At 35.8% G+C, this 27,618-nt stretch overlaps 1 protein-coding gene across 14 annotated transcripts; it reads right to left on the bottom strand.

Moving 5' to 3' along the window:
* Positions 1-138: 138 nt before the first annotated feature.
* On the bottom strand, positions 139-27,117 carry siz (Brefeldin-resistant Arf-GEF family protein schizo). Of its 14 annotated transcripts, XM_066399106.1 has the most exons (12): positions 20,498-20,637; positions 18,448-18,531; positions 18,099-18,389; positions 6,196-6,444; positions 5,036-5,278; positions 4,593-4,975; positions 3,924-4,241; positions 3,591-3,871; positions 3,055-3,529; positions 2,744-2,938; positions 2,068-2,244; positions 139-1,969 (listed from the first exon to the last, which is right to left on the bottom strand). In XM_066399106.1, exons 1-12 carry the CDS (start codon positions 20,500-20,502, stop codon positions 1,746-1,748), a joined length of 2,925 nt encoding a protein of 974 aa, XP_066255203.1. In that variant the 5' UTR covers positions 20,503-20,637; the 3' UTR covers positions 139-1,745. The 14 variants fall into 14 exon arrangements, with proteins under 14 accessions (XP_066255203.1, XP_066255200.1, XP_066255201.1 ...); XM_066399103.1 differs by having other exon boundaries at positions 4,593-5,278; positions 20,349-20,646; XM_066399104.1 differs by having other exon boundaries at positions 4,593-5,278; positions 20,429-20,646.
* Positions 27,118-27,618: the final 501 nt, after the last annotated feature.

Here is a 27,618-nt window from a genome sequence, read left to right as displayed (position 1 = left end):
ACCAGACTTACTAAGGCCAGGCTTACCGGTGTACCGTCAAACTTACGAAAAATTGACACCCTGTACATGGAACTAGTTCTACTGTCTGATCTTAATATCCTATTGAAAAGGTTTGGCTTCCAAGAAATAAAACTGAGATTCTCACTTGAACTATTTATTAGTTATTAAAAAACACATAATGCACATTTGATTAAATTAATATCAGTATATGAGATTCCTAACTATTTACACTCGACTAGAAAACTTTTGCTCTCATCAAACTAAAATGGTGCAAATTACCATATGTACATGTGTAAAAATATTCCTCCGCAATAGTTAACATATGACAGTGGGCTAATTATTGCATGAGAGCTGCATCGACAAAGTTAGTACTCATATTTTCAGTTACTCGCGTGTTTTTGAATATTTTCTATGTGATACGGAATTTGCTTAAACACGGTTTATATGAATACTAAACCTGTTTTCTGGACAAAAGTTAGTTTTGTTTGTATTGTATAAATAGTATTAAATATCCACTATTTTCTAAATTGCTAACCGATTCGAAAAATAAAAGTACGAATGTGAGAGTGAATACATTTAAAACACATGCGCACTCTCTCAAGTCATGAAAAACTTCAGTACAGCTAATTAAAAAAACTTCTTTACAAGCTAAATGTACAAAAATTTTTAAAATAATGAACAAGAAGTTATAATTTTGCATGAAATTTCGTATAAATAATTAGCTTGTCAAGTCTTGTATACAGTTGACAAAGTTGTATATTATATATGTGACTAGGGCGGCCTACAGACCACTAAAAATAATTAAACGGCAATCAGTAATTTTTACACTTTAGTTATTGCTACTTTAATTTGCTGTTGAGGAATTTATCTCAAGCGAAAGGCGATATATTCATTTATTTTAAATAATGGTAGGACCTTATAGGACTAATCTGCTTTTGGTTTCTTCATATTTTAAGTTTGCATGAAAACTGACCTGCAGTTATTTCTTGCGCAAGATGGGAAGAGAATATTGTATAAGAATATTTCCGTAATATTTAGTATCACTATTACGTGAAATAAACGCTTCTTCGGCAATGCCCTTAGAGGAAAATAACCTATGAAATCGGACAATACACTCTTAAGTTATGTAAATAGACAACATCGATTTTTTTACCAGAAAGTTTGGGTGTTGCGCAATTTAGGTCGTTGTGGATTCAAAAATATGCCTGTGGTGCTGCTATTGCACTTAAGCCACCACGGTCGGTCATTTTTGAAATATTCCTTATTTTTAAAGAAAAAGTGTATACATTCCTAAATATATACAGTAAACACAGTTAGAAAGCGGTTTACCCTAAATTTGCCACGACATTTAGAGGATTCAATTGTGCGCATACTTAACATAAATCGTAGGGCACTTTTATGACAGACAAATACTCTCTCCATGTCCTGTAGATCACTGTATCATATCTAAATTGATTTTCAAAATTAGCCTAATAGATCACTCTTTTATTTGCAAACTGCATTTTACCATAAGCTTTAGATGAATCGGTGTAAATTGTCATAGGCCTCCTGATAATTTTAAAACGTCTTCAAAGCGTAAAGCGTCTGCAAGCTCTAAGTGATTTTCTCTACTTAGATTTAAAACTAAAATGAAAATTCCGAAATTTTAATTTCTCTTTGACATCCTCGGCACTAAATTGAACAACACCACCTCAAAGTCAAATACTTAATATACTTTTATCTATTAACTGGCTGCACGGAAATTATTACACTTCCGTAGATTTAGGAGTGAGATTATTGCCGCTAGTATGGCGCTTATTAAACAATCCCCCTAAAAAACCCTGATGGTGCTGCACTCCCGGTTTCTGCTGCTTGCCTGCCAGTTTTTCTGCTCTGGAGCAACTGCTAGCCGATGTGGATTGAAAGGAAACCGACATTCCGCTGTCGAGTGATCCCACGCTTCCGCGCCTTTGAGCCTTATCTCCTGCAACTGTATTATTCGTCTCGATAATCAGACACGAACTACGTATTACATAGTTAGATTTGACGCTGCCCTTTAACACATCAACAAACTTATCACCTACTTACATTGTTCGTGAATATCCAGCAAAGAATTACTAAGGGCGGATCGCTTTATCTGAGTCTCGTGCGTAACATCCTCAGTACAAATCTCCGATTGACCCATCGTAGGGTTTTGTGAACATGGACATTGATGGCATGGATAAACCTCTACATCTGCAACACCACTATCTCTATTTTCCGTTCCTGGAACACATGCGTGGTGTAAATGTGGGGATCAGAAGCAAAAGGGCATTGTGAAGTGCAAACATTTTCACAACACGGACGGCATGAAAAATAATGACGGCTAAGAAACATAGTTGTAACAGCAAGCGGATTTCTGCGATGGTATTGCTTAGACCCTTGTACCTTTAATCCCTTACAAGCTTATATTGCCACACAAGTGAAGGTCAATGATTAATATCATGCAATAGGAGAATTGACTGGTGGAACAGTGGAATCGGACAAATTGCTGGGATGATAACACTTAGATACGCAAACTTTAATGAAGGTTTTGTCCAGGGTTGTTGCTTAAAGCCGGACTAAAAAAAATAACGTGAAAATAAGGAAAAAGCAGAAAGGGGAGCCTTGAACTCCACCATCTATCGGTACTTATTGCTTATTATAACTCAAAAATCATGCCGTAAGGTCCGTTAGTAAGCAACACTGAGCCACACAACAAACAACACAATTATGGGAAACTTACCAGATCTGTTCCCTCTATTGGACTTTTGTCTTTCCAGTTCTGCTTCGATTCGCAAATTCTCCATTTCATCCATTTCACTAACCGCCTCTTTCAAATCCTCCGCGAATTTGCATCGGTCGTGTTCATTCCTCGCGTTGAAGGTAACTAACACTTTTTGATCGACTCTTTGACTAAGTTTAATACCAAATGGGTAATCTGAAATGTTAGAATAATAGTACAGATAGTAAATTAAATTATGGATGATTATGGAAATATTGGAAATCCCGGAAAAACAACCATACTAAAACAACTAAAAAATAAAAGTAACTTACGTGGAACTTCGAACAGAGTGACAACCATCCCACACAGCGGGTAACTATTCCTAAACGTATAAGTGACTGATGACTTCTTCTTGCTAAGAATCTTGGTTATAACCAAAAGATCGTTGAACAAAAAGACTTCTCTTTGGTGAACACCCGGCCTTTCCTTCTTATTGACATCGGGAATTTCGTATAACCGGCAGTAACAAACTAATCTCCGATGTGGTAGTGCCATATTCGGCTTTTTCCCTACGATCGTGGCTTGGACTTTCATCACCTGAGTAACGTGATCGGAACCGGGTTTGAATTCGTTTGCTTTGACCCTTTCGTAGATACCGTTCAGTATATCACTATCAATATCACCACAGTCGTCGATGCCTCGTAAGTTTTTGATGAAGTCTTCCACTTTCATTCGCCTTTCTGGCTTTATATTTGGAGTGTGCAAGTCGGTGTTCAACATTATTATTGCAAAAGCTAGGACAAATATCTGAAAGAAAACGGCAACATATTAAGCATCCATGCTTAAGAAAAATTGTAGAAAGTCTTACAGTGTCAGGAGATCGGAGTCTGGCCACGACATCAACATTGCATTGGCAGTATCTTTGAGAGTAGACCTCCATTAAGCGCTCGATTTTCTGGGCCTCCCCCGGCATGCGAAAGTGTTGCTGGAATTTTCGCAATGCCACATCGACTTGCATTCCTGATAAGTCGAGCTCTGCAGCGAAGCATTCCAAAACGGCCATACAAAACGGGCTTTGCAAATTCCCTAAGTATTCTCCAATCATTTGCTTACTCAAGCCTTTGCGAGATATTAAAAAGCGCGCAACGCCTATAACAAACACCATCTCAAAACTCACCAACAAACTCAAATTTCTACTCACCTTGAGGGGAATTCTCGAGAAAACCTCTCCTAATCAAGTACGCAACGCCTTTCTCCGGCTTTTTATTAAATAAATTAAGCCCTACTCTATACTGTCTTTTTCTAATAGTCTCAGATATTTTGTAACTTTGAGGCCCTTGAGCATCTGCGGTCCTCTCTACTAAAGTGTATGTGGAAGAGTTCGCGGTGGACACGTTTCCCAGGCTCGTTTCTAAGGCTGGTTCTGCATAATCCGACCCGTGGTTCACTTTCCTCTTCCAGATAGGAGAACCGGAAAACTCACACTGCATCCTTTCGGTTGATATACTGCTATCGCTACCTGCAAGGGGACATGGGAATGCTGTAACCAGTCCAGTGCAAATCCGATGCATAGAGCAGATGGGTGTCTAATGTTATGTTGATTGACCAATTGGAGATTGTTTATAATTTTTCGACCATTAAAATGGCACATTAATAGATGATTTTATTAGTTAGGTCATGGATTTAAAAAAGCTCCACCTGTTAAAAATTATATTGTGTGTTTTTTGATTAATCGTGGCTGATGTTCGCAGGTGATTCTGAAAATTCAAGAATCCGCACAAACTGCCGTGAGCCCTCAAAACGCTTTCGAAACAAATGAACACCCACCTCAGCTCTATGACCAAGAACTACCATCAATAGAACTGTTTACCTGAACTCTGAACGCTGGACAACGACCCATTTTCCGCAGTCTTGGATAATCCATTAGTCTTATGTCTACCTTGCTCAATAGAACGGGAAGTAATGCTGGAAGTTCTCTTTGGTACCTCTGGTGGAACTTTTCTACTACTGCTACTGCTCAAGCTACTCCGCGTCCGAACGTATCCATTCGAAGAGGTCGTTGGCGTGCTACAGGAACTTGGACTACCAGTGACATGCGATCCTATAGACTCAGACTTAATATCAGCTGGAGAATAATAGTGTTGAAGGGAGGAGGAGGAGGAATAGTTCTCCCAGCACCCGGAGGGCGTGCCAGATTGGCTCCGAGGAATGGGCATATTATCGATATGTCGCCTCTCGCGTAATGACATTGATCTAACGGGAGGAATACGGATATTATTATAGTCATGTCCCTCATAGCTTGTTCGCATATACTCGGAGCATTGCTGATCTGAAGATTCTGAATGGCATTTATTTTCTTCGTTGGAAGGGGGCAATCTGCGACTGATTCGTTTCTCTGCTTTGGCCATTGCAGTAATAGCTGCGAATTTTTTAAGCAGAGTATATCGTCTGAAAGCCCTCTGTATGGTGAGGGCTGCATTTCGTGCTTTGACGCCCCCATATTTTCTCTCCAGGACCTCTATTTGTTTGTCGAGGATATCTTGTGACAGCTCATATCTGAAACACATTGCCTCGCTTAATCTTTTGTAAAAGCTCTTCGACATGGTTTCTGAGGTATTTAGAGAAAAAAATCACGCATATCATTTGAATATCAATATCGACATCCTACGTTTAGCTTGACCCACGGACGAGACTTTTATATGAATAAAAGAGGAAATTCCCCCACGAATTTATTGATTTAAAGCGCTTTTAATTCGTCTTCCAACCAAAAGGAAATTATACCAAATAATATCTTCATGGGTTACATTGTTCCTGAAACGTGACTACATAATCCGCGTTATAAACGATTTTGCTTACTTTCACTTTAGTATCCAGCCAAAGAGCTGCGATAAGTAATAATTTATCAAGCGTAAAATAACGGCGGCAAAAAATTTATGAACTTAAAAATCGAATGTTAATTGCAGTATAATTAATAAGTGAAACGAAGTTTAATTATGTGGGCACAAAATTAAAGAGACATATAATTAATTCAGGAGAACAGTTGACTAAGGTTGAATACGGTATAAACTGGACAAAGTAGCTTAGAGAACAGTTTTAATGTTTAGTAGTTATTTATGGTGACACCTGAATTTGCATCAACCTGGAGGCTAACGCAACTTTCAAAATTTATACATATTTATTTTCTGGCCATTGAAATCTCACTTTAAAATATAGGATTATTCAAAGAAATCGATTAATTTCTATATCGCACATATATAAATTCAAGAAATTTGCTACACTGGGGTACAGGTGACGTTGCCAAGGAGACACTTATTCTCCTAGATATCGTAATTTTCTTATTTCAATCGAAGCATTTGCATTAGTATCACTTTTTTACAATCTGTCGGCAAAGTTTTTACTGCGAAGAATACCCTACACTTATCTCCTACCGTTTTTGAAATAATGCGCAGTTTACATATCTTTGATCAACTTACGTAGTTTGAACACGGGACCTCTTCAAAACATCTCCATTCCTCAACGATCCTTTTTTGTGAAGAGGCTGCACCACTGAAACGTATCCTGGATTGTTCGGCGATGACCTGCAGTACACAGGGCTTGGTGCCGGAGTGGCGTAATTTTGATTCTGGACAAAATTCGGAGCCTGTATGTACGTTTGTTCTTGAATGTGGTCTGAGGAGCCCAGGGAGTTGCCCACTTGGGACCTCTCCATTTTTGGCGGAAAGCTGAAACAACAACACAACTTTGACCACAGCCGACACATTACGATTTATTCTGATTTGCCGATTTCAGTGACAAGAGGAAAGTGCTGATTGCAAGTTAAAGGAACAATAACAAAACTATGTTGTCAAGCAGATAATGCTGGTTCGGTAATATGCATTCGGGTCTAGCAATGGAAAACCTCAAAAATATTAGTATCGATTTGCGGTCGTTATCATTTTCGAACAATTTTTAACGGATATTTTTAATAATAAATGATATATAGTTCTTCGCGTTTATCTTCCTATTGTTTTGAGCATTGAAAGGAGTACACTTAATGCGATGTTTAGTTTCTGTCCCCACAAGCCAACAACTTAGCAGGTATGCACCCTAGGTCCCTAATGGTGGGTACCACTATTATAAAAATTATCACCTCCAACACTAGTGATTTGTGATTTAGAAAAGTGCTATTGAACTTGGATATTGCGTCGTTTAACGCCATTACTTAACTCAATTAGCGTTTCCTACAACAGACCAAATTTCGGCAAATATAAATATAAAAAAAAGTGAAAATTAAGCGTAATTATTATACCGCTAGGTTTTCAGACCGCACGTCCGATATCTTGAAGGTGGAGCAATTCAAATATGAAATGGCAACTCTTCGGAAAGTAAATGTGCCCCTGACAATTGCTGATCGATCATTCACAGGTAGCCAGTCCAAGCATAGCTGCGCGTGCGTTTATTTTGACAGGTATACTGGTTTCCAATAAGATCCGAGAATCAGGTTGACAGCGAACATATGGTGCGCACCAAAAATGTGCCACTGCAAACCTTCCGCGTGATAAAAATTCACAGCATATTTCCTTTGAATATCATAAGATCAGAGGGCTTACATGTTAAGTGAATACCTATGATATTGCTAGATCGTTTCTCTCAGTCCCTTAAAGCCCAGATTGGCGTTCTGCGAATAAATCTTATATTAAATTCGACATAAAATAGCCCCTTCCTTAAACCTGATTGCAAGGGCATGTTTTACGGACCTAATAACTCTCTCTAAAACATCGACTATATTATTACATCGTTTCCAACTGGGGACAATGCCGGAAACACTGCCCCTAAGTCGTGTTCTCTACCCCTGCATAACATCTCCACGACCTTCATTATTAATACCTCCACTAATACCTAACAGGGGGAAGAGCTCACCCTTCATAGCCAAAAAAACACGATTCACTTCCTTTTTTCGGCTAGAATGGCGCTTTTACGGCGCTCGCTTGATGAGCACCAAATCATCTTATACAAGGCAATATCTAACATTGACTCCTAATACCCAGATTAGCAGATGTTTATACCTCCAGATATACCCACATATATGAAAATTTCTTTAAAATGGACAAGACAGCGTGCTATGCAACGCCATAAAGTGTTGCATGTTCCAATCAACTTGCCACCTTGAATACAAACGTCTTTGCCTCGCAATCGCACGCTTTCCTAATAGGCGAGAGAAGAACGATATAAAACTAATCGACCCTGTAAAATCTATGATATAACCGGATAGAAGTCATTCATAAAAGTGCGGTCATTAAATAACGACATTTAAACATATTGGCAGCATTTCAAAATGTATGCTTTACACTTACAGCATCGTTAAGTCGGTGGAAATGTACAACTAAATTTTTCTTTCTAAATTTGTTCTAATGTGTGCTGCTATGCAAATAATTACGTAATGCGGTTAGAGGATATTCGCTGGAATGGACATTCTCTTATCACTGCCGTTTTGGAACATATTAAGAGCCGCAACACTCTCAAACACGTGCAAGCTTTACGGGGTTTTGAGGGACAATTTTAAATCTCGACGAGATTGTCTTATGAGAAATGAATTAGTTTTGACCAATGGGCTCTGATGAAACAAACAAAAAATAAGTGCGAAAAAATTCGATCGATTATCTTATCGTCACGTGTATCAGGCATTTCCAGAAAGCCCATAGCAAAAACGTACAAAGACAGCAAATTTGGGTTGACCTTTATCTACTTCGCTCGCCTTGAACATTGCCTTGAATTATTTAAATATAACATTTGTCTGGTGTCCAGCAACTAGACCGATTAGCTCCAATCAATTGACAACACGATGGAAAATATGGCCAATAAAAATATCATATTTTTTAAATGTGCTATCAATGTGACTATTAACAACATAAAAACTTACGGTATTCCCACCAAAAATCCCGAAATGCAAATGATCATTTTTGGTGATATATCAGGGAACGACACTTGTTAAACTACACAAGACAATAGAACGCAACTGGGAGTATAACACCGCTCTCCACTACCAGACTGATCCCTAAGGAAACAGCTGCTCAACTGAGGACCCAGAACCCAAAATCAAGATGGTAGTATGGTACTAAATCACAGGTAGTGAGTGAAAAGAAAACGACCGAATACAGATAAGGTAGAGCAGCTGTTCGATTTGACAGGCTCGAAAATTGTATACACTGGCCTTACCCGAGTATACCGAAAACCATCAGGTGTGCATCTTTCAATAATGGGGTCCTTTTTATATTGGGTGAACTACATCTCAAAAGGCAGTAAATTGGGAGTCTCCAGACACGCTAATTTTTCTGTTGTTACCGGCGTTGATACTCGTTAGTAACGCACACAAAAAAACATGTTCATCTCGAATACACGAGTTATAAATAAAAATACTCAGGAAGCTTTAGTAAAATGCTTAGCTGATAATTACATGTTTGCTTCAACCTTCGAAGGAGTATGTTCACTTCTGGTGGTTTGTTTATAAATGCGTTAGGAAATAAATCCATTACAAGGGGAAGTTGGACCTTGAGCAGACACTCGAGAAGAGGAAAAACAGACGGTGTTTCATCCTGTAAATAACTTCGGATATTTAATAACATCTGAAAGCCCCACACTTCTGCCACATGCCGCCGAGATGCGAACCACCTGCCTTTATTTCCCTTCCCCCCCTCGCGTGATTTTGGCCCATTTAGGACCCGATTACGTTCTATCGGCCAGAATGCCATCCAAATAGGTGTAGGTACTGGACCGAATAAAAGTCAGTACCAGAAATTTGTTGGTAAATGACAAAATGCTTAAAAGTTCGTTGCTACATAAGTAGCGCACTTACAACGACCTTCAAATAAGTGCCTGCATCGACTTAAGAACGTTAATCAATATGGTGCATTAATTGTCCCCGAAGTTGTGCAACCCACATTCATAATATGTAAAATGTAAACGAAATAAAAGCTATTTTTTCTTGGCAAATATGACTTGTTGGCGAATAAATGCAATTCATTAAAGACGTTATTTATCTGGCAATTGTTATACTTAAGGCTAATTAATTGCTTGAAATTTGCAGTTAAATCGCAACATATGGTATGAAAACAACCAGACCGTTTGTCAAAATTTGTATGAGGAAATGAGGGAAAAAGCAGAAATAAATATTTTGCACGGCGAAGCATATAAGGTAAGTTTCATATTGGGCACACACTATGCGAACAGTCTTGCCCCTCGGGAGGACATGACAACGATTTGTCCATTAAAAAAAAATGGTAAAAATCACATGACAAAGATGACTACCAGATTTTACCTCATTTGGTTTTACTTTCTACCCAAAAAAAGGTGAACAATGATGATCAAAATATATGAATATTATGAAATTATTACTTCTTAAAATTGAACGGGGAATCCTAAAATAATCTTGCTTTTCACAGAAAATATTGCACGTGCAATGTGGCGTACAATTGTTTTCTTAAAAGTGTTCAGTGACCTGCTGGTAGGTACTCCACTGGTGAGACCAAAAAATTTAATTTTTATTGCTTAGTATGCGTGTCGCCTCACTGTTCATGTCTGCAAGACCAATTTATTTGTATTAGTTTTGCAGGCAATAAAAACTGTGTCACCCTGTGTATCGAAAATTATTCGTGTTTGACTAAGGTCTATTAGTATTTTTTTTTAAATTATTTTGCAGAGTACTATCGCCCCCTGAAATATCTCCATGGCGATATGTTACGCTCTGCATCCTTTTTTTCCACATAAAATTTTTCTTCGAGCGCCAAATCGGGCAAATGCTCAAGGTGTTCCATTGAGGTATCCGTCATAATTTGACTTGTCCAACGTGAAACCACCCTTTCCTGAAACACCTCGTGCACACCTGGTTATAGCTTGTAACGCGAATCTCTAAACATTCTCTCACATTCCATTCGCCTCAACAAGAAAAAAATCTTCAGAATAATGTTAAATCTCTGGGAACCGCCGTACCAAACCAAACTAAAAATATCGATATCGTGATCTACAATGGGTCATGACGCGTTACGTAAAATGCATCAGTGAAGCATATTACATCAGCCCAGAGATTCAATTTCTCATTAGTCGAACAGAACATTCCTACAGAGTAAAAAATGTATACATGACTGTACAAATCTCATTGCCAACGTGCATGCACAGCACAGAATGGTTTCTACATGTTAGCAGGTACGTGCACTATGCGAACTTGGTACCTAAAGTGGTATAACTGTTATAATGATAATTATAATGAATGTATGTAGGGCAACACGGAATGCTAATTTACAGTCAATAGTTGGGTGAATGACAGTACCTACAACTTTCTAAATAAATCTACCACAGATAAAATGAAATGCGATAGTTGGGTGAAACCGCCCGCAACTCGCTAATTTTGTGATAAAACAAAATAAGTGTGGTGATAAAATAGAGATTGATGGCAACTATCGAGCGCCAGTGGTTCTTTGAAATCAGACGTCCCACATGGTCCCAGTTATTTGATTAGCACGTATTGTTATACTGTTCGGAAGGTTATGATGATAGTTAATGTAAACTGTTTTAACGCTAAAGCAAAGAACGCACGAATCGGTTCAATTATTATTCTTCATTTTGGCTTGCAGTTGAAGCATTAATTTCTAATGTCCATTTTCGGTGGACAGTTCGAAAACATACGTGAGTTCGTCATCGAAAAAATTCATTTATCTAAATGCAATTCTTTGTGTCGTTCAAGTTCAGTTTTCAACTCGTTGCAAATTTATTTTAACGGCAAACTTAATATGGCCGCAATAATTTCATGCAATAATATGTTTGCTCAGTAAATGGTGCAAGGTCTGATTCAGATACCAATATGCGAAACTTGATAAAATTTTGTCACGTTTCATTTAGAGCAAACATATATGTAGCTTATTAAATACCATCTACTTTAAATGTCACTGGAATTTTAAAACTTAACACCTGACCCACTTTTGGCAAGGGGTCAACGGAGGCAAACGTGCCACAATCGAATCCAGGCATAGAAATCATAAGCAAATTAGCTGTACCGACAAGACTAATTTTTTCGAAGCGACAGAACTTGATGTAATTTCTACTTATATCTGTTTTGATGCAAACTACTTTTACGATTTTCGTTATGGTTAAATTACAAAACAATATACACTAATGAATCAAAAGATTTGGTTGATTTTACTGCAAGATTACGAGTGTTTCCCTCTAGGAGTAATTTTATTGCAGTAGGGGTATTAAATCGGATTAGGTTCCGTTGTGGGTTAGCCCTCTAATGTCTATATTTAGACCGTCTTTACCCTGATCTTATGAAATAAATGTTTCATTACTAGCTAAATAGCAAATCTGAAACTAATTTTAATCTCTCCAATATGGTCCTGCATCGCTGCACAACTGCAGGCCCATGGCATATGGCAAGCTGAGTTATACATAATCGAATCAAATACCATACAGACGAGACTTCATTTTCTACTCAAATGAAGGAACGTGAGGATGATGGTCAGACACTGCTACCTCTGGCAACATCTGCGTCTGATCATGAGCACACGACAAGACACTGGACACGTGCTAACGGAATGTAATGTTCGGCTTGCCAGAGTAGAATACTTAAGGCGATTAATCTTGCTGCCCAACGGGATCAAAAAGTTACACCTCAATTTGGCAGGATCAATTTTAGCTCCACTGGGACAGGACGTGACGAGCCCATCCATAGGCGCTAAAGGCACTTTATCCATTCAACCCAGCGCCTGTACAGTATATAAGGTGAATATTATTATGGTGAAGTGAAGCAATTTTTTATAGAGTGTAGGTATCTATATTGTTTGTTGTTCAAGAATTTTAAATTAATATAATAACTATGTAATTGTTCAGGTTAGTGCACTAAGTTGGAGTAAATGAATTGCAAATTTCAACATTCTAACAGGTGAAAGTACAAATGAAACACATGAGAAAAAACTTAGGAAGTGAGTAATTGTTTAAAAAAACTTGGACTATGTCACCAGTTTTCAATCAAAATTTTCGGAAAGGAGAGATAGTGGTTTCCACGACATCATTTAGTAAGATGAGCATTTTTTACAGCTTAAAAAACTGTCAAAACCGGAATAGTGAAATATAGATCTCTCTGAAAAGAAATGCATTGTTTCAAAATCGGGCAGCCCTAACTTGCAGAACAATTAAAACTGTTCTCAAGGTTAGAACTATACAGTTATATCTCTTCAAATAACGGCAAGAAGCAAGAACAAAATTGGTGATAATTGATTTATTCCGAAAGTTACCACGGATTAACTGGTATTTCAGTATCAAGCTTTGCCAGATACGCCTTAAGTGGGAGGTGCAGCATACCATATGAAAGCAAAACAATTCTTGCTACCATTATTTACATCTGGCAGTGACAATGTACTCTCTCGCTATCGAATTTGTTTTCTTAGAGACAAATAAGTGGAAAGCAAAATATACATTCCTGTGGGAATTCTCTAGAGATATTCGTTCTGGCAGTTTCGTTAAACAGCCCATAACAAATGGTCTTAAAATCAATTAAACATCTAATAATTATTAAATTGGCTATAAAACCAATAATAACATTACTTAAACTGCTCAACATACCTTAAGGAACAGTTATTTATTAATGCTTACTAATAACACAAACTCAATTTTTATGAAAGGCTGCGCATTATATTCTCTTCTGCCTTGCTAAACATCTCGCTCTACTAATCCCTTAAATAATGTAATAGGTAAGAAATTATATGTACGATACACTTAAACTGCATGCTTCAAACGGTTCACTTTGTTGGCAATTAAAATAAAATCGAAATGGCAAATGGCAGTTCAATTCGGTAAGCCCACGACACTGAATCAAGAAAGGTAACAGTAGAAAAAACGATGCCTAATAATCGGTTATTTTATGTTAAAATGTCAGAAAAGTAATCGATTAGTAATTACTCGTAATGCACGAATAGGATGGGAAAATGTATTCAATAAAAATCATTCTCTTGTAGATTTCCACGTGGGTGCTGGATGACCAAATATAAATGTAGTAACTCGTTATTCAAAGGTGAATACACTAATACCGTTAAAATCTGCTAGTGAAAATAGATCTGTTGGAAATATAATCAATATTCATGGAACCTAAATATAACACTATGATATTTGGTTTCTTAGAAATGATTGATCGCAGTGAATTGCAGGTAATGTGCATTCGATCGTCATTGGGTGTAGTGGTGTAGAACCAAAATTTCCATTAGTGATAAAAGTTAAGTTTACATCACTAATTACTAAATTGCTATCACTTACTAGTAATAGGTGCTAATGGTTTGTTTTACGATGTGCGAAAAACATTGGTAATATTAGCTCCAACTAATGTAGCATGTTGCTTTAACCCTTGTAACATCTAGAGCAACTACTAGAATAATAGGCATAGCCCTGATTCTTTTGAAGATACCACGTCATGGAAATGAAATATTTAACATTTCTGCTAAAAATAGAAACAAAAGTAATTAAGTTTTCCAATTAACTCCTGTATCTACACAATAAATCTTGACTACCTGTAATAATATCTATTATATCAGAAGCTATGTGCACATATGTTAGATATGCATTTAGATGATAAAAAGGCACGTTTAAGATTAATCAAGGTACGAAACAGTTTGCATTTTTCAAGTTGAGAAATTCAAAGATTCCCATTACATGGGATATTAAGAATAAACACATTTTCATGCATTGTAAAATGTTAATCAGAGAATTTTAAGACAGATTCAACATATAGAAACACGAACAAAATATTTATAAGCATTATCTGCTGTAAATGGGTTTTAAATCAAAATATAGACGTCTCTATTCGACTGCCGCCCTCGCTTGCGACTCTTGGGCAATATAGGTTTTTTTGATGAGAATTATGCATGGAATATTCGTTTTTCTGTATTTTAAAGTCAACAATATGTAATGTTTGGCAGGTTTACGGAAGATTATGCGATTGCGAAAAGTAACTTCTTTATGCGTTATTTTTCAGTTTCGATTATTTCGGACAATAAAGTCACGTTAAAGATCTTTTCAAAATTCGGGTAAAAGAGTGTCAAAATAATTTATAAATTTTGATAAAAACGGGTTAAACGAGTCGTATTTTAACTTCACGCCTCGGCAATATCTTTGGCGTTTTGCAAGGATTTTTAGAGACACTCTATACAACCGGTTAGTTAGGTAGGTGCGTGCCCGCTGTGAAGAGGAAAGTACTTTAATGGTAATAAATTTAAGTAGGTGATAAACATATGGAGACAAGTAATGTACAAGAGTATAGGAAGACGGAAGACCTATACAGCAGAAATAACTTTATACCTTGACATAAAGACAAATTAACTCCCGACAAAATAATTAAATTCTGAGGCATTTGGCGTTCGTAAAACGTCCAATTATCATTTTATAGGACATCTCAGGTTCTAAAAACCAACCGTTCTCTCAAGGTACATTTCGAATATAGGACACACTAAAAGTGACCTAAATACATGACCTGTTGGTCAAATATCCAAAAATAACAAAGCACTTCGATGTAAGTGGACAAAATCGTTGCGTTTTATGCGTTTGCGTCACGATCCATATAACACAAGTTATCGGCAATTATTGTTCGATGCAGGTAATGCAGAACCATCTCGAAATCTCATAAGCTACATTTTCTGAATTTTTATAGGTGTTATAGAAAGTGATTGCAACAAGACCTGCTATGAATATTTGACTTTCATTGGTCATAAGTACTTCATCAAAGTGGATGAAATTCCTTGAAACGTAGCGAGAGATTTTCCCTAAACTTTTAGGAGTTTAAAACCGAAAGGTAATTTAAACTTAAAAAATATTCTGTTATATTAAATTACGCCACTGTGACCAATTCACGTTAATTTATTCCCCACTTTGGCACCTTTTTAGACATCTTTGGAGCCGCTGTAATCTACATTTACGCCTCAATATATACACACCATTCCTGCACAGGTTGAACGATATTTTTAAACAAAATTTATGTTTACATATATTTATAGCCGTTTTATTGTAAAGCTTCGCATTTATGCCAACAGCAACTATCAGTTGTCATTTAAACAAGATCTAAAAATAAAGACATTAGATCACAAAAAGGTCAATTTTTCCAAGAATTATTCGACGCAATAAAGCAGGAAACGATCAAACAGAATCATTGCAGTTAGACTGAAACACTCAAAAAGCGACTTCCCTAAAAGCATACCTATAAGGCTTTTTGTACTGAAAATGGTAATGAATGAAAGTGGTTATGAACGTCTAAATCTTGTCTCCTTCCTGCATGCGACTTAGAAAGTAATAAATGTCGGTGAAGCGACTAGATTGTATGTAATACTGCAATGGAAATAGAAAGGTAATTACCATGTTAATTACATGATGCTGCTATCAAGTATTCGGCTTATAAACACATTATTTGATCTAAACCAAAAATGGTTTATTTCTAAAATTGAGAAGTGAAAATTTAATTTGTTTATATTTAACTTTACATAAGAGACCTCTTAAGTATGTACAGATTTGTTCAAAAATTAACGAATGGAATTTTTGTTTGAGTATCTCATTTGTCTTTTCGATGATACTTCTCTGTTATATTTTTTTTAAAATAAATATTGGCATTTACTTAAAATGAATTTAACGGGGAATTGAAACTGAAATTAGGTGCAAATGGCAAATAAAACTCGATAGAATTTGCTGAAAATTATATTTAACATAAAAATTATCAAACAATTATTATATTTAACAATTTCAAGAAAGTTCAATTTATTTGTACACTTCCGACTGCTTCGAGCAGGTCTATTTGAGGCTCTATCGTCACGGGAACTTCCCCAAGGGTTTTCCGAGGATAGAAAAACAGACTAAACATCCCACCTGAGGCGTTGGCGAAACTGCATCCCCAGAAATTTGATGTCATTAGCCAGCACTATTGACTTTTGATGGACACATAAAGGGTAACACTGTAATCTTGCTCTACCAAAGCACTGGAGGCTGATTTTACTAATATTTAGAGCAATTATGACCACATCACTTACTCTAGTAGTGCATGATTGGCAAACCGTCTAAAGTAGGAAGCACTAAAAGGACTGGAAGTATTGTCCGCATATTGACAGAACAGGTCAGCACTCATCCCGTTCGCCAGACAACTCATCTACGTTAGAAATCATTAGAGGACCTAAAATAGATTCTTGTGATACCCCATGAATGATGTCAGTCAACCCGGATATGTGACTTCTGCCTGTCAAGGATAATCCAATAAGTGCCGAAAATTTACCTCTCAGTCTATAATGGGCTAATCTTTGCTGCAACGGCTGATGATTAATTGAATCAAAAGTCTTGGAGAAATCGTCGAAGGAACTAGCCACTTTGCCACCGTTATCAACCTTTTCATATACGTAATTTATAATGCTGAAAATGACTAGTTCCGTAGATCGTTGGTGTACAAATTCAAATTATGTCGTGAGAGTGCACATAGTCGGCTACAGGATTCTAAATGACTAGTTCAAAGATTTTTGAGACAAAGGGAAATGAGGAGGCAGGCCTGTAAGTCTTGGTTGAACGGGTATTACGCTTTTTAAAAATTGAAACAACATTGGTCAACTTCCTTCGAGATCGATAGAAAATATTCATGTGTAGCAACGTATGTTAGAATTCTTAGAGGAATTTCGTAGAAACCTTCTGAATATTTATTAGGAAGATTCATCATTGGATACCGAAAAGCGTCAACCACAGGCAAGAAATTCTGATTAACAACGGAGAGATCAAGCTGTTGTCTTTTTAGCATTCGCAATTCGCAAATTAGTTCTAAATCAGATCTCAAGATTTCATCTTGCTCAATAACCATATCGGTCGGTGATTTTCCTTTATTACTCATTTTATTACAAATATTCCAAGCCGATTTAGATTTGTTTTAAGAGGTAATAATTGGATTATCGTGGAGAGATTTCTTATAGCCTTATATTTTCTATATTTCACATTTTGTGACTTACGAGGTGCGAAAAACCGGTCACCTCCGCACTCGATGCTCTAATACCAGACACACACGTTTTTATACGATGAATTGAATACTGTCGAAACTCATCGTTCACTCATGCACGAGATTTTCCTCCGTTTATAGGGATTGGCAGAGGAAATCATACAAAAAAAACCCTCGACATGCAATTTTTTAATATTCCCATTTAGCAACCAATGCTCAGAAACGCAAAACACATCCATATAAATTTAAGTAATTATGTTACCCAAACAAAAAATCACCCAATTGACCATTGGCTGTTCTCAAAAAAGCGGATATAAATTTTTTTATATGAAAATTCTAAATAGTCAAAAAACATCTTTAATACTTGACCGTAGAGTAAACAATCTTAGGACAATCAACATTTAATACCTGACAACGGTAACATGTTTCCTGAATGGTGGCAGCGTATGACAAACATCTGACACTGTGACTAGTCGGCTGATATGCTGTCTTCTAGTGGTGCAAACTACGCGAATCCGCTCATGACGGAACCCGGATCTTCGAACACGAACCACTGTCCTATCACAGACATCATTCAACGAAGTAATGGTGGTTTCGTTTTTCGTAGGGCTTAAATGTCTATTTCGCACATCCCTCTGTAAGTAGTTGTTCGTATAAACACTATCACGCGACGAGAGGCTGGATGGTGTTGTCATCTGACTGCGCATCATACTAATTAGTGTTGGTTTTTATAGAGGTAAAAACATTTTGAAGCTACCTGTACAGTAACTTCATGTAAGTTCTATACATAGGAAAAATCTGGCAATTTGTCACGACATGAAGGTCGATGGGGGCAACACGCCTGAAATGTCAACTTGTTTATTTTAAATAGAACGACCTATTTATATTAACGAATTTTTGGTTTCACCTCCAAATTCTAATGATATTTTATATAGCATCTCCTTTTTTCGATTTTTAATTTTTTTCGAAATAATGACATATCAAATATGACGTTTTTGTACTTTACGCGTCTGCATCTGCCGAACAGTTAAAGGAAAACACATTCTATCTTAATTTTTCTCAACCTGCCTGTCAAAGCATGTTTTGTTAGTTTGACATGTGTCAAAATTATTTATAATTTTCATATCTGTCAAATTCGATATGTATAAAATAATCGCAGAATTTGAATGTGAATCAATTGAACGATATATAATGCATTCCACTTAAAATCAGCAAGTTGGTACCCACTTCCCAGCGGAAATGCCGCTATCTTAACAATATTTCAGTCGACTGGCCCTCATCGACTTTCATATCGTGCTAAATTTGCAGATTTTTTACATGATGATGCAGTTTTCGGAGAACCACCCTGCGTAAAAGCTGAATTCACATGTTGGAAATTGTTTTCTTTTTAACAACCATATGCCAAATTCATCACGCTCTCCTAACTAGTCATAATTTGGCCTCAACACGTTCCCATAATATGTGTGCTAATGGTGAAAAAGGCACAAAAGGTGATATAACATTGGTGTGAAAATAATGCCCGAGGACTACTACAAAGATAATAGCGAATGTTAAACCCCAATTATACTTGAGACTTACGAAATGTGAACACTTGCCGCTGCTTTTATGCGACATGTGATGGACAGTATCGAGGTTAATGTGTTTATAAAGCTTGCGTGGTTTATATTATTAATCATGGCTACCGGTCATGCTGCAGGACATTACGACAATACACAAAAAAACGTCAATCTAAACCGAAAATTGACTTATTTTTGCGCTATTACTAACATTGTGAACCTGTGCAATATGTTTAAATTTTTTAGTTGCCGAGGGCACGCCACATTGGATTTTGAACTAACATTTAATCGTTGCGTTAGGGCTAGATTTACGACGTCCCTTGTCTCGCAAGGCACAATACAAAATAAAAATAAATAAGTACTTAGTGCCAAATATGGATAACGGCTTTAAATGTATTATCAAAGCGATATAAAACAAACTATGTGTTACACATAGCAGCAATTTTGACCTAATGATGGCTGTCGACATGTGCCTCGTCTAGGATGTATTAACTTTTTTTGGAACAATGCACAGTTAAAATTCATTATTAAAACTGAAGCATTTCCGCAGCTAATCCAAGATATCGCGAGTACTTCAGCAGAATAGTAATAGATAGTGATGCTAATAGACTTTCAACGTGTGTTGCCCTTAGGCGACTGTACTTAAAACCCGGAAGCACTAGCTACCTTGCAGTGTTTTAAGAAGGTAATTGGAGAATTGAGCTTAACAATTCTAAACAAAAAAAAATTATGAACAAAGAGAGAATCTGCTACATTCTAACTGTTCTTTTACTTTCATTTTCGCTTTGTATGCACATCTATTTAGTCATTGCCAAATAAGAGTGTATGCACAAGTACAGTTAACTGGAAAATTATTCGGAGTATTAAGGTTACACAAACAATGACTTATGGTAGTAAAACGTAAGGAAATTCAGGGTCTGTACGTATGTATGTCAAGAAAAATAACTTGTTTTACGAAATGCTATATCAGTTTATCGGTGCGTTACCACGAGAAATACCTACAAAAATTATTTATAGAATTAGCGCTGGATTATTATTAGCGCGCACCCAATTTGGCATATGGTAGATTAAACCAAGAAGTGCATTTGCATGTCAGTACTACCGTTCAAATATGTAATTTTATCGAAAACGGGAGGTTCCACTCTGTACCAGCACCAATTTCCAAAACGTTAAATATTCAACAATCTTATCGAATCCCGCACTCTTCATATGTTAAAATATCTCCACTGCAAACACTCGCGGACAACGTACAACATTCGCGTGTCAATTTAATCCTTGGATTACATCATAGATCATAGTTTTTATTCACTATGGCAATAGAAAGAGCTCGCGCACCTATCGCCTTCGACGGAACACTAAAACTTTGCTGAAGTCTATACCATGGACTGTGAACGGAGCCAGGCGTAGGAGAAGGATGACGAGTGCGATTCATTTGTTAAACGGCAAATAACAATATCGCTTGCAGCGTGGGTGCAGGGTTCAGTATGACAATTAACTGTTCCTGCAAAGAACTCACTCTCATTATGCATACGTATGGGCAAAAAAAAAACGGCAGACTTACAGCGTTCTGAACACTGACCCCGGCATTAACTTAAAATCGATACGACTCGAACATATCAATTAAGACCATCATAAATTGGATTTTAAAGGCTTTCTCGAGGTGACACAGGCCGTTGCGTGTCCACGAAAGAATCCACTTCCATGTAAAAACGCACATTGTTGCCCAGAAAAGGTTTAATGCACATATTTTGGAACAGATGAATGAATCACTAAGGCAGCTGTAATGTCGCATTCGTGCCATTAAAGGTAGGACGAATTAAATAATAATTGAGTGTCGAAAACGTGAAAAAATTAGGGCATTTTAGGCAGATTTCTTATTGTTACTAGTGCTTCGCAGAGTGGGTACGTGGGAGGCTAGCGCTTCGACTGCGCGACTCCCACGGCCCTGCTTAAAAAAATAATAATCAACAAAATGTTTTTTTTACTACAGCTATCTAACTGTTTCCTAATTATTTATCAAGTCATTGAAAAGCCTACCAGCTGGGAGACTTTCCACGATTAGTACCATGTTTTTTAGCAGAATATTAAAAAAATTTGTGATTGACGAAACGTCTATCTGATGAGTTCTGATTAGGTTTTTTGCATAAATGACATGTTTAAAAGGTTTTTGCAGACTTCTTCATTGTCAAATAAATTATTTTTAATATATACATATAACTACAACTTTCCTTAGGAGGCGCTCTTTATAAATCCTGTCTATTGCTTTCTCAATTTAACCCCTATTAATAAAGTACAAGCCCATCAAAGGTCTTGCCCAGCTGGAAATGCCAGTGAAATATATACCAAGATAAAAATATCCCTTGCGTTATGGGTTGGGTGTTTCAAAGCACAAAACGAATTAATATAACCTGAGACCAGCTACGTGTTGGTTAATATTCTACCAAAGTAAGTATACTGAATAATTTATGTCATCGCAGCTTTTGGCGTTAAAAACTAGTTTAGTGAATAAACAAAAGAACTAAATTGAAAACATTCTCGGGAATACCTTCATGAGATCAAGGTTGAATGGCAAGAGAATTTTTACTCTGACTCACTTAGGTCAAAGTGACATTATCTAGACCTAGTAAGGATCAAAATAAACCCGCTACGTCATTACATCTGGTGTAATCATTGCCAAGGCTGAAGGCACTTAACAAAATAAAACAAAGCTTGAACAACCGGTAAATTGTTACGTCGTAGCCTCAGGATATCCGTTCACTTTCCCTTATTTAGAAACCCATGAATAAATTGAACACAGTCAATACGGCATCAACAAAACGTAATTTGTCAGAGGCGTAGTACAACTATCTGAATAATTTTATTGTGTAATTATTAGATGGTAGAGTTCAGGACATACACAATTGCAATGAATGAAGGAATAATACTCCTTTTTCTAATCATATAATATTTCAATTCGATAAGACGGCCTAATGTAGTCACGAAATACCTCCATCCTGCCTGTAAATAACGTATGAGTAAGATGTTAACTTAAACAGAGGTTTTTTGATAACCTTTGATGCTTTGTTTCAATAATTCTACACACACAATACCAAAACAAAAAAACTTTAAATCGTAAATCTGTATTCAAATAATGTAGGTAGAAAAAACACAAAGTAAATTCCACCTTTATTATTTTTATATCTCATATTAGCATGATAGTGGCTAATCAGCAAATGCATATTAAACTTTTATCTTTTGATTTATCCATTAATTCTCAATTCTATAAAATATTTATGTGCAAATAGCTATAAACTAAAGACATTACCAAGGACACCAAAAGGTGTTGATTAACATCATGTAACCAACAATTGGCAACGACTAGCATAATTGTTCGATATTACCCGGCAACGTCCTTCACCATAATGTCGAGAATTAAAGAACAAATTTGAACACGTCGATAGGTTTTAGTGGAAAATACTTGTAAATTTAATAAAATCAAAGACCTTGAAAATTTCAACATACATCACACACTCTCTTGAATATGAAAAAAATCTTTAGGACCACTATTTTCGTGACAAACTTGGGCGGCTTAATTCCTATTGTGCGTATTACTCGAACAATTCAACGTATCACAATTTTGCATTGTTTCTCTTTTTTAAAGAGAATCAAATGGACGATATGATCAATTGAAATGTACTAAAAATGTAATTAATGCAATACTAAACCGGTTGCTAACATTACTTCGTTTGAAAAATATCGTTTCAATCAGCTTAAATCTTAATTACTTAATCATCAGTAATTAATGACAACATCGTGTGGATTAGTTGTGGTTGTGGGTTAGTAATAACTTTGAAAAAACTTCCTAAACAATGATACCTTAAAATAGCCTTATAATAATTCCAGTTCATTTTTTTAATGTGTAGTGCTGCTTACGAAATAATTTCGTAGTATTACCCAGAACTATTCAAATATTTAACCGATTTGGAAAGTGATGAAGATCGTGTGATGTAACATTCAATAGTGTCACCCACATCTTTATCTATCATACTGCATTTATGAGGATAAACACATCAGCCGGTATACCTGTATTTCGCCATATTTCCATATAGTTCTAGGTTTGAGAAGCAAAACTACAAAATTCTTGGAATTGGTTTCGTGACATTGCTAACAGAAAAAATGAAATTGTTAGTCTTGAAATCGCATATGTACCACATGTTCATACTTATTTTATAATAACTAAAATATTTGAAAATAAGACACGTGTGCTTAAAACTCCACTCTAGACGCAGATCTACATTGTTGCTCATTTGCTTGATAAGCCGAAAGTATACATAAGTACATAACAAACAAACCAATCAATTTATAGATGTTGAGTAATCAAATACAAGATCTACGAGTAAATACATATCTGTATATTGTCAGAACGCTGAATTTTTCTTATTTCGTAGTTTTGAGACATTCTAAAACTATACATAGATATCCCAAAACCCCCGTTTTGTATCCTGTACAAATTCGTAACCCAGAATAAAGTCATCTTTTTCTCTTACTCTTACTTTCTCTTACTCATCTCTTTACCTCGTGAATTTGAATTCCTGAACATGAACCTGTGGCGAGTGCAACTGACTTCGCTATTGACTTAAAAATTTAAATTTTGTGTACGAAGCATCTATGTTTTCAATTTAATGAATTACACTGTAACGTAAGCAGAGGCCCATATTCAGTATAAAATTCGGGCATGCCGCATAAATGGCGCTATCGAATTAGCATACTGCGCGATTGTCTGCAAAGCCCCAAAGATGTAGAAAGTTCAGTCACAGGTTTTTAATGCGGTCTAAACAGAATTTCGATGTACTTTCTAATCTTGTCACGGAGGAATCTGGTTAAGTATGAGCTTTTTATGGTTTATTTACTCAAACAAAAGCTTAATTTCAACATGCGTAAGAAGTTTGAATCTCACAAAGACCCCATAAAATTACTTATATTGGATGAGCTTTTCTTGTATATATGTATATGTATATCACTTTCTAGGTGCTCAACCCCCTTTTTACTTAAAAATAAAACGACCAACTTCTCCAGTGTTCATACTGAATGTCAATACAGAGTATATATAATCGAAAAATCAATTATTCGTCCACCTAGAATAATTATAAGAAATTATGATAAAATCCAAACTACTTAAATTTATTTGAGTTTTATTACATAACTAAAAACTATCCTTCAAAAAGATCAACCATCCTTAGGGGTTTCAACTTTCAGGGGGGTTTGGGAAAAGTTAATGATAGGCTAAAGCTCAACTCGTTTATGATATAACAACGATAAATCTCATAGTTTTTTAAAATTTAAACTCAGAATTTTCACCAAGGCTGAATTGCGCAGTTTTAAATAAAATCGCTCATAAATTGCCCAAGCCTAAAATAATATTTCAGCCTTGCAATTGCCGGAAGATGTCAATCTTAGAGATCCAAGTTTTTTTTAAAAACCCATTCACGATTCATATTTTGTTAGGGACAGATGCGTATTATTCAATTGCATCAACGGGTAACATACAGGGTAATCTCTTTTCTTCTTTCTGTTTGCCCTGTACATTTCACCTTCACGTAAAACATACAAATAAAAATTTATTTCACACTTCATAAACACATTGTATGTAGAAGATAAAACTAACAATGAATAAAACCAGTATCTACCTAATAATAATAATAATAGTAATAATAATAATAATAATAATAATAATAATAATAATAATAATAATAATAATAGTAATAATAATAATAATAATGAGTATTGTAAATTAGTAGTTAATGAATAAAAAAAGAATATATAATTTGTATTAAATTTCTTTTGCTTTGAATTTATACAAAAACTTCCCCATAATCTGGACCAATTTTTTTTTAATATTAAGGGCATTGAAGTGAAATATTTGAAGAGAGAAGGGAAATAGAAATGGATGCTGAACAATATTTTATGTAACCTAAAGATACAACTTTCTCCTTATTTGTTTTATAAGGCACAATACGTATGTACAAATTGGCCACATACACATCATGTAGTGTTCTTTTCTCTCATTTTTGCCTACCTCTTCTGCACGCCACACAGTACACCAACATGAACATATTTTTAAACATATTATCTTCCGATCGACACATAAAGTTGAATTGGATCACCCGGTACAAGACTATTTTCTGACTAAGGGGCTTACTTATACTACACCTTATAGTGCTCCATATAAATAGTTGTAACCTTTTAAGCCCTTTAAATATTTGAATATTACTACTAAATGTTTCATAACTAGTTCTCTTTGGGATATGTCTTTGACCTACTTTCTTCCTTTAGAGAAAGAATACTTAGATCTTGACTGTAACCTACATATAATAAGGAATCAAGCATAGATAAAGATAATTATAAAACTTTAAATTTGACTTTAGAAAGTCTGGAAGTAAGCTAGATTTTTCAAGAACTTTATGGAGAAGTGGAAACAGTCAAAAAATGGCAGACTTCTATATGAATAGGGATGCTGAAAAGTTATCTCAACATTTAATTACTTAATTAATTAGGTAAGTATTTAACTACCTACAATGATTAGTGTATATTTGCAATAAAATGTTGGAGATTTTGCAAACTATGAGACAATACTTGCTGGAAGTAGCATAAGCCTGCTATAAAGTTTCATCAAAGTCAAGTCAAAGCTAATGAATACTGAATGAAAAATAAGACTGCATACTTACCTAGGTAAATATAACAATAAAATTTTAAAAAATGCATTTCAATTAACTGCAGTGTATGCAGGACTTTGGGGTTTCTACATAACAAAAATCAATCACTAACCAGGAACTGTGACAATTTTTTAAAATTTGGTTCAATGTTGTCATAGTGATGAAATACCAAGTAATTAAGGCTTAAGTATAAATGAACAATGTCTTAACCAGTATAAGGCTACCCTCATAGGTGCACATAAAAGCATCTGCCATCACTTATAAGCATATTCCATATGCACATAAGAAACTATTCTAATGGGGAGCTCATGAACTTTAAAATGCTTTTGCGAAATTTTTGCTATTTAATATAGAAATGGGGCTAACATACATAACATTCCTAGTTCAAAATCTACAGTTTGAACTCAAAAATTTGATTTATGAATTGAGTTTTTTTACATAAATTACACTCACATGATCAACTTCACTGAGTCCCAAGGCAAGACCGAGGGCATGACCTAACCAAAAAACAATATGTTAATGATTCCTTATGTGATATCAGCATTATTGGAAACACTTCATCATATTACTTTATATTTATAACACATCCACACAAAATATTCGTGCAAGTACATATAGCTTCCTCAGTGCCTCGTAAAACTTTTTTCCCCATTGACAACCAACGTAACATTTCAATTAACTTGAGATGTAAAATTACTGGATATAATGAATCAAACGTCTTCTCTACTCACCTCTCATCTTGCAGTCTCTTTAATTCTATCATTTCCAACTCAAACCTGAGGTTGCTGTTCTCACAGAGGAGAAGATCTCGCTCACTGGCCACTCCATCAAGCTCACGTTTTAACCGAATGATTTGTTCACTTTGTTCGCGAATTATGGCATCTCTTTGAGCCAAAACGGCCTTAATATCAATATCGGTTCCAGCCATTGTATTGATATGATGCATACATACATAACATGCAGCCCTCCTACTGTTGTTTATCGTACAGACGGGGGCATGTATTTCAACGATCAATTCATAGTTTATATCTCACGAATATGATTAGCTAAATTACATGGTGATGCACAATAACAATTAATTGTCAAACTACACGTAATTATTAATCTATTGCCACCAAAACACCAAAACAAATTATCGGCAACCTACATTTAGCCCGCCATTATTGTTTAAGTGATACTTTTACAGTGTTGCCATATGCATTATTGAGGTTTCTCTAAATGAAATACTTTTAAAAATGATTGTGTGGGGTTGAGGCTTTGTAAAATTAGCAATCGATAACTCGATATGGAACAAGCACCTTCCACATACGAGTGCTGGAACTAATGCAAATCCTAAAGCCTTTAGTCGTGCACGGAATGAAAGAAAAACCCAGCAACTGGATTATAATAGTTCAAAGTTTCCACTTTGCTGTTCCTATTATTATTACAGAAAACATAAAAATAGAATTCTTTATTCAGGAATGCGTTTAGTCAAAAATTATTTTACACTAAACCGTTTTCAATGCCTAATAGACGAGTATTACTTACTTTCAGCTAATTTTACACTAATACGTTACTTTGGCAACATGGCATTAGATCATACAATTCTGCTATCTCTATGACGTCATCTTGCGTCATCCCTCCAAGACTATCTTTGGTGAAAGTTCATAGATGGCGCCATATGCTTATATCGATAGTAAA

This window comes from Euwallacea similis, chromosome 18 (assembly GCF_039881205.1).
Source record: "Euwallacea similis isolate ESF13 chromosome 18, ESF131.1, whole genome shotgun sequence".
NCBI classification, from domain to species: domain Eukaryota; kingdom Metazoa; phylum Arthropoda; class Insecta; order Coleoptera; family Curculionidae; genus Euwallacea; species Euwallacea similis.
Note: the sequence above shows the minus strand (reverse complement) of the source record. Positions and strands in the feature narration are given on the sequence as shown.

Coding starts and splice junctions, on each gene's coding strand:
- siz (XM_066399101.1), bottom strand. Junction 6,445..18,098: donor AAACATGTTACCGTTGTCAG/GTATTAAATGTT, acceptor TTGTTGTTTCAG/CTTTCCGCCAAAAATGGAGA. Junction 1,970..2,067: donor GCTGGATATTCACGAACAAT/GTAAGTAGGTGA, acceptor CGAATAATACAG/TTGCAGGAGATAAGGCTCAA.